At 40.0% G+C, this 13,113-nt stretch overlaps 1 protein-coding gene across 5 annotated transcripts in view; it reads left to right on the top strand.

Annotated features, from left to right (window-relative positions):
- RBMS2 (RNA binding motif single stranded interacting protein 2) overlaps window positions 1–13,113 on the top strand; it is a 48,855-nt gene that overhangs the window by 26,673 nt on the left and 9,069 nt on the right. For 3 of the 5 annotated variants that reach the window (XM_052001204.1, XM_052001201.1, XM_052001203.1), the window contains exons 3-8: window positions 4,307–4,365; window positions 5,188–5,279; window positions 6,320–6,477; window positions 7,690–7,769; window positions 7,896–8,005; window positions 9,319–9,365. In XM_052001204.1, coding sequence (XP_051857164.1) covers window positions 4,307–4,365; window positions 5,188–5,279; window positions 6,320–6,477; window positions 7,690–7,769; window positions 7,896–8,005; window positions 9,319–9,365 — 546 coding nt within the window. Of the gene's footprint in view, window positions 1–4,306; window positions 4,391–5,187; window positions 5,280–6,319; window positions 6,478–7,689; window positions 7,770–7,895; window positions 8,006–9,318; window positions 9,366–13,113 lie in introns of all 5 variants that reach the window. The other 2 variants (XM_052001202.1, XM_052001205.1) reach the window with 2 other exon arrangements.

Genomic DNA, 13,113 nt, shown 5'->3' with positions numbered 1-13,113 from the left:
TGTTTTGTTTCATTTGGCAGAAAAACATATGTTTCAAATCAGGAATCTGAAAGGAGTTGGGGTGTGGGAAGAGTGGGATGGAAAAGGTGGACAAGGGGTGAGTAGTAAGAGCATGCAGAGAGAAGGTAGCAGAAGAATCTCAGGTAACAGACTCACTGAATCCATCACAGAGTTTGAGAAGTAGAAGAGATCTCAGGAGCCATCTGTACATGAAGGAATCCCATAATAAGCTGCCCAACATATGGTTGTACAGCCTGTAATTGAAGAGTTGGGGAGCCTATTGCCTCTCTGAATTGCTGCTTCTACTTGTATTCAGCTCTGATTATTAGGAAGCTTTACCTGATAATCAACCCTGAATTTGTTCTTTTGTAAATTCCATCCATTGCTTCTGATTCTGGCCTCTAAAGCCAGTCTAACCCTTCCTCCATGTAGCCACCTTTCAAATACTTGAACACACACCAGAATAAAAGAGATGGATTCCCTGATGTCAAGATGACTAGAAGGGATACAGGTCAGAACATCCTATGTCAGTTTAAAAACTTAAACTATGACTCCTTACCTCTCACTAATGTTAGCAGTTTATAAGTCCAGCACACTTGCCTCAGGGACTGGAGAAAGGTGCAAACAAAAAAAAAAAAAAAGGCAGAGAGGGGAGGGAGTAAAATCCAGAGATGGACTCAAGCACAAAAACGGGTTGGGGAAAATAGGCCTTTAAGAAAAAAGCTACTTTGTATTCATATCAACATTTAGTTGTACATAAAGTTTAAACACCACCCTTCCATTATGCACTTCTACATTCTAAGTGATATAACATATTACTGTAAAATCCTGAGCTTATCTTGGCCCTCTCATAGGGCAGGAAGAAAACAAATCTCCATTTCACCATGACTTAATGTCCCTAACATTTCACACACACACACACCTCATATTCTTTTTTCCTTTTCAATCTTCCTTTTTTTCTCAATGGTATTTTATTTTTCTAAATACGTTTAAAGATAGCTTTCAACATTCATTTTTGTAAAACTTTGTGTACTAAATTTTTCTCCACCCCTTCCTTACCTCCTTCTTCCCCAAGACAGCAAGCAATCTGATAGGTTATACATGTACAATATCTTTTAAAAATATTTCTACATTTGTCACACCATACAAGAAAAATTAGAGCAAAAAGGGGGGGGAAAAAAAAAAAACATGAGAAAAAAAAAGTGAAAATACTTTGTTCCAATTCTTTCTCTGGATGCTGATGATGTTTTCCATCCCAAGTCTATTGGAATTGCCTTGGATCACTAACTACATTGCTGAGAACAGCTAAATCTTTCATCATTGATCAGCAATGAAGCAAAACAGCCAAGTAAAAATATCTGATACTGACCACATCTTGTCCTCCTAGTTCCTATCTCTTAGATTTGAGGAAAGAAACGTGTTTTTTCTGTTTTCTGGGACCTTTTTTTTTTTTTCCTTCAGAAATTCAGTTGAATTTCCTTTGTTTTCTGACCATCTTGTCCATTTTTTCTTACTACACAATAACATTAGCTGTGGACTTTTAAAGACGTTAAGCCCAAGGAATTGGGCTCTTGACACATGATAAAGAAAGGAGGGAAAGACAGGAATAGTAGGTAGATTGGAACCTGGGGAAATGAAGAAGGAATTGACTTTCTCTAGCCTTATCTTTCAATCCAATAGACATTTTAGCCATTCATCTTCTTGATCTTTCTTTAAAATTTGACACTATTGACCACCTCCCTCTTTTCCTCTCTTCACTTTGCTTCCATGACTGATCTTTTAATTCTATCTGATCTTTCTTTTTACCTTTTTGTCTTTCTTCACTGATTCATCTTTTTTGCCACTCTTTCAGTATGAGTAAATCCCGAAGCTCTGTCCTTATCAAATTTGACTTCAATTCTTACCATGATTAACTCTTCTCATTGTCTCCTCTTACTTTCATCTGTTCTGTTTTAATAGCCTCCTAATTGATCTTCCCACCTCTTCTCTTTCACTCAATTCCTCTTCCAAACAGTTGTCAAATAACCTCCTAATACATAGATCTTACTATGTCTCCCCACTGCTTAAAAATTCTCAGTGGCTCCCACGAGCCTTAGCTTCTTTTTTTCCCTTAAGACACTTGACAAAATGGCTCTTGCCTATCTTTCTAGCCTTATTTCATCTACTCATTTTCAATATACTTTTTATTCCAACCAATTAATCAATTTATTTCCAACCTTGTAATCCTTTTCCTACGATTCCACTTTCGTGTAGGCCATTTTATATGTCCTCAGGAACATACCCTTCTGCATCTTGGTTGAAATGATTTTCTTTTCACAGCCACAGCTTAGGTGCCTTTCTCTTCCAGGTAGCCATCCCTAGTCTAGCTAGCCTAGCTGCCTCTGCTGAAAGTCATTTCTTACTACAGCTTGATCCAGATTTTATCCATCTCCTTTATAACCCAAGTCCCAAACCCAAGTGCCTTATACCCAGTTGACATTTTTATTAGTAAATGTTAAATTATAAGAATTTTCTGTTCTTGTCCCTGCTGTTGTAAGAACGATGTCCTTCTCTTGTAGATAAATTAGAACTTCACCTCAGGTTGGGAAGGAAGTAATATGGGGATTGGAATTATAGATCTTGGCTCACACAGCAGGAATCTTTTGAGGAAGCAACATTGGCCCAGATCTAACCAGCTGCCTGGGAAATTCTTGGCTCAAAAGCTCAGGCCCCACCCGAGGTTGTGTGTGGGGCTGCAGCATCTATGGCCTTCTGGCTGCAGCCTGACTTTTCTTGTGTCCCTTCCAGCTGCTTGCACTCAGGAGGGCACTCATGTGTAGTTGTGGGGCTGGGATTACCCCAAACATTCACACTCTCAATCTACTTTCCAGCCTCAGCCTTCAGGCTCTGCTTGTCTCCCTCCTCTTCATCTCTTCCCTCCCCCTGCCTGCTTCCCTCTCCTCTCTGCCCCCCAACAGAAGCCCTATTGAAGGAATCTACTGAAGCCTGAGAAGCCAAAGAATAATTGAATCTTCTGTTCTTTTTCCGGGGTCTGGGGGAAGGGTGGGAATGTGCTTAATCCAGGTCACATTTCCTAAACTCTTTCTCTTCTGGATTTGTGAGCCTTGCTCTGCCTTTTTAAGACTCCTTCCACCATCTTCTGAAATATGTTGGAATTTTTTTAAGGTAGGGGAACTTCTATAAAGCAACTAATGCACCTTGCTCTTGAATCGTACACTTTCCTCTCTGGGCTGTGGTAATTAGTAATCTAGGCTCCTGGAAAACCAAGGGAAAAGATGGAAGTTGAGATCCTGGCAAAGAGATGGAGTAACAAGCCAGACTGGCTGGAAGCAAGGTCAGCTGAGAGCCAACCCTTTGGAATTCTTAGTGTGTGAAAAGACTGAAGGCTCTGAGGGTAGGAAAACCAATCAACAAACATTTAAGTGACTACCCAATGCCTGGTGCTGTGACCTGTAGTGGAAATGCAAAGACAAAGGGGAAGCAGTCTGGGTCCTCTGGGAGCTTATTTTCTTTGGGAGTTGTGTGTGGGGCAGGGAAAATAGATGGTACATAAGGGTTTATTTACAAGTATGGGTATAATCAAAATAAATACTAGGTAATTTGGGTGAGAGAGGCAACCAAGTAACTTGGAAAATGAAGAAAAGCTTCATATAACTGGTGATACTTGAGCTGAGTCTAGAACTAGAGATCCTTTTCCACATAAGGAAGGAGTGCATTTTAAGTACAACCAATACAAAGGTATGAAGACATGAAACAGGGTGTTATCCATGAAGAATTGTCAGAGGGCCAATTTGTCTTAAGCAAATATATAATAATATATAAGAAGACTCAAAAGGCAAGCTGCAATCAGGTTGTGAAGAGCTTTAAATGCCAGTTCAAGGAGTGTGGGATGTGAATATGTGGCCCATAGCAGATGAGTAGTTTCAAGATCTTTGTATCAAGCACCTGGCAGACTGTCTACATGGTGGATGCTTAATGATTGATCAATCTTTTTTAGAATCAAGTCTTCTAGAAGATGTAGCTTCACTTCCCCGTCCTCTGTTTCCCAATCCTCCATTGTAAATGGTATCTAACCTAATTTACAATATCTTTCTTAAGGGTATTGAAGATGTATTGGTAGTTGAATTCTCTGTGCAGGAGATAACTACCTGGAACCTTATAGGGAGAAAAGTAGTCTTCATAGTTATTGTGCTTGGAATAGAAACTGGAGGTAGACTCATTAATCTAGCTCAGTGCTTAGAGTTTACTCCTATTCTTGCCCCCAAATAATTGCTTTGCTTTTCTTTCCTCCCTTTTCCTCATCTAGATATGGCAAAATTGTTTCTACTAAGGCCATATTGGACAAGACAACAAACAAATGCAAAGGTGAGAAGACAGATCATCCTTGGGGGTAGGTAGTTTTTTTAAAGTGGTTGTCTCCTTGTACATCTCCTTTGTTCCTAGATTAGCAAGTACTGGGCCAGGGAATTAGTTTAGTCTGCCAGCCTTTTAGAACTAATTGATATTCCCTAGAATTCCTGATGATGATGAATGCCATCATACTCAGGCATAGTAGACTTTGAATATACACTATACAGAAGCTTCTTTGTTTGGGTTTATTCCTTGCCCACGTTTTCCTGGATTTGGTGGTAGAAGTGGGCAGGGGCATGTGAATTAAGACATAGCTTAGCAACTTAAATTCCTTCTGTGACTGTAAAGTCAATGTGTGTATCTGGAAGCATAATGTCTATGGCAAAAACTTATTTGTGTTTAGATAGATTGGGCTGGGTTTGGGAAAGTGAAAGGAAAATATTGATTGTAAGGGCTGCCCTAGTAGGAGGTCTGTTGCTTGCTCTTGCCATAGAGAAGCTATATTCCCAACAATGTCTAATGTAATTTATAATGTAACGTAACAGTCCTTTCAGCTGTAGGATATTACTGGGTAGAACTGAAATTGTTAGTTCCAGTAGGATAGGAGTTAAGGGTTGGGGAGAAGGATACATGCAGCTTAATCCTCTCATACATTGTTAGGAATCTCAAAGGGTTTATAAAATTTATCGAGGGGCATTTGAACTCTTCAGTTTCTCTTCCCTTCTGCTACCTATACTACATGACTCACTACATGACTCACTCCTCTTCAGCCCCCTGAAAAAACTCTCCTGTCTGTCTGATGTCCCCTTTACATTTAACATGGTCCCCTTTTTCTAGGCTATGGCTTTGTAGATTTTGACAGTCCTTCAGCTGCACAGAAAGCTGTGACTGCGCTTAAGGCCAGCGGGGTGCAGGCACAGATGGCAAAGGTAAGGAAATATCCTTCTTATCAATGCCTCCAACCTAGCTGGGGGTGTAGATAGCCTGGGGGGATGGTTTCAAGCTCAAAGTTTTCTGTTAACTAAAGAAACCCTGATTGAGTACTACTTGCTCCTGAGCCTTCCTCAGCCTTCTGAAGGAGGCCTCACCTGCTTGCCTGGTAGGAAGGAGACAGACTATATGGATGATTTAGACAAGAATAGGCTGAGGAACATAAATTCTGTTTCACCAAGGGACCAAATCCCCAATTCATGAAGCCACAGCCCTCTTGCTCACGCTTTCTATTAGGCCGGGGAACTGAGGACTTTGAGGGCCTTTTCCTTCCCCGCCTCCAGTATCTTGTGGTGCTTTTGCAGTTCTTTGGAAGCCAGCTGTGCAATGCAGAACTGATGTTCTTCACCCTCGTTCTGCCCTCTCGACATTGTTGCCCCTGAGCTTGGGGTAATCATTATAGGAGATAGAGGGAGGCAGGACACTTTTCTCTTTGCTTTCTTCCATACCCTGTCCAGAATCTGCCCTTTTCTACTAGGCTGTGGGCATTGGGGTCTTTTTTCCCCCTTCATTGATAGAGAATGTTCTCTTTTTAATGTTTATTGTTAGGTAGGAGCCTAACTTCTGCTCTGTCACTTAAAGGAAAAGGAAGCTCTGACGGCAAAAATAGGAAAAAGCCTGAAACTGAGGGTATCCTGGGGCCCTGGGCAGGTTGGCTGACTGCCAGGGTTCTTGAGATTAGACCTTTATGTAGAGTGATCCATGCCCATACCCTACCCCTGGGAGAAAAGCCCTCAGAAAGGCTCTCCAACTTCTTCTATCTGCATAACAGATATAAAAACTCTGAGAGCTGTCCAAGATGAAATAATGAGTAGTCTCCTACTTTCTTCATTATTCCAGATCCCAGCTATTTAGTTGTGGGGAAGGAGAGAGAGTTATAAACATCTCCTTTTGTTTATATCGTGGTTTTTTCTAGAAATTTGCTGGCTGTGTTGGGGGGTGGGGTTCCCTACCCTTTCTCACCTTTGTGCTTTCTTAGCAACAGGAGCAGGATCCTACGAATTTGTACATCTCAAACCTCCCAGTTACTATGGATGAGCAGGAGTTGGAAGGGATGTTGAAGCCTTTTGGGCAAGTTATTTCTACTCGAATTCTTCGAGATACAAGTGGGACCAGTCGAGGGGTTGGTTTTGCAAGGTAAGAGGCCTAAGAGCTATAGTGTTCAAAGTCAACTACAATCTGACTTTCCCTGAAGGCACTGGGAATTCAGGAACATGCTGGGACCTAAGCCCTGATTTAGAAATACTTGGTAGCAATTTTAATTTTTAATTCATGCATATTTATTTTATAAATCTTCACCCTTTTTGGTCCAGATCTGTGAATTGATAGGCAGAAAGAACTCCTGATAATTGAACTTCTTCTACCAATATAGAGAGGAAGCTCTGGAAAAGCCTTTTTTCACTTGGAGGTAGATGCTTGGGGTAGAGGTGAAGTGACTTGGCCAGAATCATGCCTCTGGTTTGTGTCAGAAGCAGGATAGGAGCCTGCCAACTTCTTTTTTCTCTGCCTTTTCTGCTGTGCTGCCACTGGTAGCTCCTTAAAGTTTATGAAAATCTTATGAAATAGGTATATCAGATATATCACAGAAATGCTTTGGCTTCTAATCTTTCCCCAGCTGCTTCTTATTTCTTTGACATGTGCCCCTTTGTCCTAGGCCTAGAAACCCTTTTGATGACTTTTGTGTAGCTACCTGTTGTTCAGGCTAAATCCTTCCACTCCATATTGAAGGTGAATAAAAAGCTTCCCTGTGATGTTGAGTCTTGTTCACATCACATGATGTTCAATCCTTAATTAAACTGCACCAGGATCCAATTACTGAGCTCCCTTATCCTGAATTATCAGCTCCTCCAAAATGTCCTATTCTGGGTTCTTCTCTCTCTTAGCTTACCAGGAGGGTTCCTGGATTTTGAGTTACATCTTCAGATAGAAAAGGTGTTAACTTTGCTTTAACTTTGTAAGAGAATCTTACATTTTATGTAGGATTTTATAGTTTTAAAAGCATGTTCACATTAATTTCATTTAGTCCTCAAAACCCTGTGAGATAATAGAGGGGGTTGTATATTTGTCTGTTTATCCATATTTTATATATTAAGAGACTGAGACTCAAGAGATTTAAGTAATCCCAATGACTACTAAGAGATGAACTTAAGACCAGGATCTGGGGGATTTCTGTTCTTATAGCGTTTGTTTCATCCACTTCCTAGAATACGTAGAGAGAAGGATATTGAGCTCATGAAATTATGACTGGATGTATTTGAGACAATTTGGGAGCTTAGCAGTTCATGCTTAGAGAACTTGGGCTGCATATTGAAGGTAGAAAAGCTTGATTCCTCCTTCCTGCCCTTATAGGATGGAGTCCACAGAGAAGTGTGAAGCCATCATTACCCACTTTAATGGAAAATACATTAAGACACCCCCTGGAGTTCCAGGTAAGGAAGAGGGATCAGGGAAGAGAGGTCCATGGGGCTCTCACTTACACAGTGATTCAGAAGCAAAGTTGTACCTGAGTCAAGATGGGCCAGAAATCAACTTCCTGCCCACTTTTCTCTTGGCAGCCCCGTCTGATCCTTTGCTCTGCAAATTTGCTGATGGTGGGCAAAAGAAACGCCAGAATCAGGGGAAATATGTACAGAATGGCCGGTCTTGGCCACGAGATGGTGATGTGGTAAGTGAAGAAGGAGGGAGGCTTGTAAGGATCTTGGAGTAACATGAAGAAAGTAAAATGGGATGGAAGGTCTGTTAACTTGCTTTCTGAGAAACCTGATATCAACCCAAAACCCTAAAAGGTGAGGGAGAGTGGCTGCTTAATTCCAGGGCCTTTTGTAGAAGATCTTCTGCTACTAGAGCAGTAACAAAGCCTCTGTTCCATGCAGCCTCAGAGGTTGAGATGCAGCAGATCATGGATCACTTCTTTGCTGCTTGTGCTAATTTTGGCCTGACAATTCACATCAAGAAAACAGGTTCTCCACCAGCCAGCATCACAGTGTACCATCTATTTGTGGAGCCAGGACAAATGGAGAAATTTTGAGTGCTGTGAAAAAGTTTGCTTACCTTGGCAGTGTACTTTCCAGGGATGTCCCCATAGAAGATGTAGTTGATGCCCTCAGTGCCAGAGCTAGCACAGTGTTTGGGAGCCTCCACAAGAAAACGTGAGAGAGAAGAGGTATTAGGCTGCCTACCAGACTGAAGAGCTGTTGGGCTGACCTCATTGTTGTGTGCCTGGCAAATCTGGACAGTGTACCAGCGCCATGCCAGGAAACTGGATCACTTCCATTTGAATTGTCCAAGGAAGAGTCTTGAAAATCACCTGGCAAGAAAAGGTACTAGACATGGAAGTTCTCTCTCAAGCTGAACTGCTAAGCATTCAAAATCTACTGTACAACATGCAGCTCCAATGGGTTGGCCACTTGGCTCAAATGCCAAGAATACTCTTTCCTACAAGACTATTTTATGTAAAACTCACACAAAGCAGGCCCTTACTTGGAGATCAGAAGAGGTAAGAGAACCCACTCAAGGTCTCTCTGGAGAACTTCAGTATCTATTGGAATACAGCAAACACTGATGTAGGACCATCCAGCATGGCAGGCCCACCTCAAAGAAGACACTGTGTTCTTTAGGCCAAGCAGAATTGTAGCAGCTCAAAAGAAATGAGAAATGCACAGATCTAGAGACAGCTTCACTCAGTGTGTTCATGGAGACTGTGTGGGCCTGACCTGTGGAAGACACCTTCTGAGCACACATTGGATGATCAGCCACAGTCACTTATACTGTCCTTCGACTCCCATGTAGTGAAGTCATTTTAGTCCTCTCTGAGTCTAAAGAATGAACAACAGAATATCTGCCATGGGCTTGCCCAGCCCTCATACTGACTGTAGTAATCATCTGGAAAATAAAGGTTTTTAGTGTCTCTAAAGTCTAAGATTTTCCTGCCCTTTACCCAAACACTCCCAGGCTGATCTGTGTGTTTTTCTCTCACAGGGTGGCATGGCATTGACCTATGACCCTGCCACAGCTCTCCAGAATGGGTAAGTGCTCTTCAGGATTCCTCGGTAGGCTGTGATATTCAGGGCAGTATTTGGAACTAAGTGTTCATATACAGAATGGACTCTCCATTGAAAACAGATGTAAACCAGGACTGAAGTCTATCAATTTTCATCTAATGTAATCTTAATGAATACAGTAACTGACATTTAATGTAATACTTTAAAATCTATTTTATGCCTAGCAGCCCTCTGAGTCAGGTAGTGGCAGGATGTAAGTAACTCACTTTATAGAGGAAGCAAATGAAACTTGGAAAGCTTAAATGCCTCTCAGAGTCACCTCTAGAGAGTCTCCCTTATCGAGTGGGGTCACTGACTTCTGTCTCTTCTAATTGTCATTAGGATATCATGCCGGTCTCTGAGAAACATTAGCAATCCGATAAGCATTGAAGAAGAAACTAAGGAAAAAGGATTGCCAGTGTAATAGTTAAAATATCTCTTATTTGCAGATGACTCAATGAGATATTTAAAGGATATAAGATCTGGACGAGGGGAGGGGAGAGGGAATGAGGTGATAATTACTTCTACCAAGGTAAATCTAGAGTCATTTGCATTGATACATATCACAAAAATTTAAAAAACCTAATAAATTTCATTTACAGTTGTTGACAAAGTATCAAATATTTTTTACATAACATTTTTTATTATAGCTTTTTATATACTAAACATATGCATGAGTAATTTTTCAACATTGACCCTTGCAAAAACTTCTGTTCCAACTTTTCCCCTCCTTCCTTCCACCCCCTCCCCTAGATGGCAGGTTGTCCCATACATGTTAAATATGTTAAAGTATATGTTAAATAACAATATATGTATACATATGTATACAATTATCTTGTTGCACAAGAAAGATCAGATTTAGAAAGAAGATAAAAATAACCTGAGAAGAAAAAAACAAAAATGTAAGCAAATAATAACAGAAAGAGTGGAAATGTTATGTTGTAGTCCATACTTATTTCCCAGTGTTCTTTCTCTGGGAAATTACAGATCAATTGGGACTGATTTGGATCCTCTCATTGTTGAAGAGAGCCACGTCCATCAGAATTGATCATCATATAGTATTGTTTTTGAAGCGTATAATGATCTCCTGACTCTGCTCATTTCACTCAGCATCAGTTCATGTAGGTCTCTCCAAGCTTCTCTGTATTTATCCTGCTGGTCATTTCTTACAGAACAATAATATCCCATAACATTCATATACCACATTCTCCAGTTAATGGGCATCCCTTCAACTTCCAGTTTCTAGCCACTACAAACACAGCTGCCACAAAGATTTTTGCACATATAGGTTCCTTTCCCTTCTTGAATATCTCTTTGGGATATAAGCCCAGTAGTAACACTGCAGGATCAAAGGTATGCACAGTTTGATAACTTTTTGGGCATAATTCCAGATTGTTCTCCAGAATGGTTGGATCTGTTCACCATTCCACCAATAATGCATCAATGTCCCAGTTTTCCTACATCCCCTCTGTAATGGGCTGAGGCTTGAGTTGATGCAGTGGAGGCAACCGTGGCAATGGCTGTCCCAAAAGTCTGGAGGCAACCGTGGCAATGGCAGTCCCAAAAGTCTCTCCTCCCCTTCCTTTTCCACTCCCCTGCCTCCACCCACCAAAATCGTCATTTCCTATACAACACATCAGGACTTGCACAAAGAGTGGGTGGGGGCCATTCTCTCTCCAAGCTTATCTATTAATAGAGTATGGTCCAATTACTATTTAGCCTCATGTGCTTGGGACCTCAGTGCATCAACTCAAGCCTCAGCCCATTACACCCCTCCAACATTCTTCATTATCTTTTCCTGTCATCTTAGCTAATCTGACAGCTGTGTAGTGGTATTTCAGAGTTGTCTTAATTTTCACTTCTTTGATCAACAATGATCTGGAGCACCTTTTCATATGACTAGAAATAAGTTTCAGTTTCTTCATCCGAAAATTATTCATATCATTGTGTCAAATATTTTTCAAATTGACTAAGACATGCAAGAGACCTATTCAGGGACAAATTTAAAAGATTTTTGTTGAATAGAAATTAGAAGGAAGTTAACTTAAGAATAATCATCTTCACCATATATGTGGATATATATATATATATAACTTAAGAATAATCATCTTCACCATATATGTGAATATATATATATATACATATATATATATATATATATATATATATATATATATATATAATATATATATATATATATATATATATATATATATATATATAGTTAAGTCGGGGCAGCTAGGTGGTGCAGTGGATAGAGCACCAGCCCTGAAATCAAGAGAACCTGAGTTCAAATTTGATCTCAGACACTTAACGCTACCTGGTTGTGTGCCCCTGGGCAAGCCACTTAACCCCAAATGCCTCAGCAAAAATTTTTTATATATAAAAAATTAGGTCTAACCAAAAGTAATTCCCTTATTAGTTTATAAATTTTATTCCAACATCAGTTGAAATGCCAAAAAGCTATTTTATAGAATTAGAAACATCCAATACATGCGGGAAAACGGGGACACTGATGCATTGTTGGTGGAGTTGTGAACGAATCCAACCATTCTGGAGAGCAATCTGGAATTATGCCCAAAAAGTTATCAAGCTGTGCATATCCTTTGATCCAGCAGTGCTACTACTGGGCTTATACCCCAAAGAGATACTAAAAAAGGGAAAGGGACCTGTATGTGCCAGAATGTTTGTGGCAGCCCTGTTTGTAGTGGCTACAAACTGGAAAATGAATGGATGCCCATCAATTGGAGAATGGCTGGGTAAATTGTGGTATATGAATGTTATGGAATATTATTGTTCTGTAAGAAATGACCAGCAGGATGAATACAGAGAGGCTTGGAGAGACCTACATGGACTGATGCTAAATGAGATGAGCAGAACCAGGAGATTATTATACACTTCGACAACGATATTGTATGAGGATGTATTCTGATGGAAGTGGGTTTCTATGACAAAGAGACCTAACTGAGTTTCAATGGATAAATGATGGACAGAAACAGCTACACCCAAAGAAGGAATACTGGGAAATGAATGTGAACTATTTGCATTTTTGATTTTCTTCCCGAGTTATTTTTACCTTCTGAATCCAATTCTCCCTGTGCAGCGGGAGAACTGTTCGGTTCTGCAAATATGTATTGTATCTAGGATATACTGCAACATATTTAACATATATAGGACTGCTTGCCATCTTGGGGAGGGGAGGGGTGGAGGGAGGGGGGGGAAAAATGAAACATAAGTGAGTGCAAGGGATAATGTTGTGAAAAATTGCCCTGGCATGGATTCTGTCAATACAAAGTTATTATTAAATAAAATAAAATTTAAATTAAAAAAAAAAAAAAAAGAAAAAAGAAAAATCCCCAGTACAGTATAGAAAAACATAAATATCAAGAGGTACTCTAGAAAAATATTTACATAGAATTTGTCCTACCAGTTTTCAAGATACAGTGTTAAATGGTCATTATAAAATAGAAAAATAAATCAATAGAATAGAAGAAAATCTAGAAAAAGAAACTAATCTATCATTATCATTAATGTTTGATAAAGCCTTACAAGCAAGTCCCTTACTTAACTTATCTGAGTTTATTGTCTTCATCTATAAAATGAAAGGGTTGGATGAGGTGGCCTCTGAGGTGACCTTACCAGCTCTTGAGTCTATAGTTGTATAAGTTAAGAGAAGGATTTGTTCAGTTTCTAAATTTAGGAAATTTAATTAACATTTATGGAAAAATTAGTT

The sequence above is a fragment of the Antechinus flavipes genome, chromosome 5 (assembly GCF_016432865.1).
Source record: "Antechinus flavipes isolate AdamAnt ecotype Samford, QLD, Australia chromosome 5, AdamAnt_v2, whole genome shotgun sequence".
NCBI classification, from domain to species: domain Eukaryota; kingdom Metazoa; phylum Chordata; class Mammalia; order Dasyuromorphia; family Dasyuridae; genus Antechinus; species Antechinus flavipes.
This window is presented reverse-complemented; position numbering and strand designations above follow the sequence as displayed.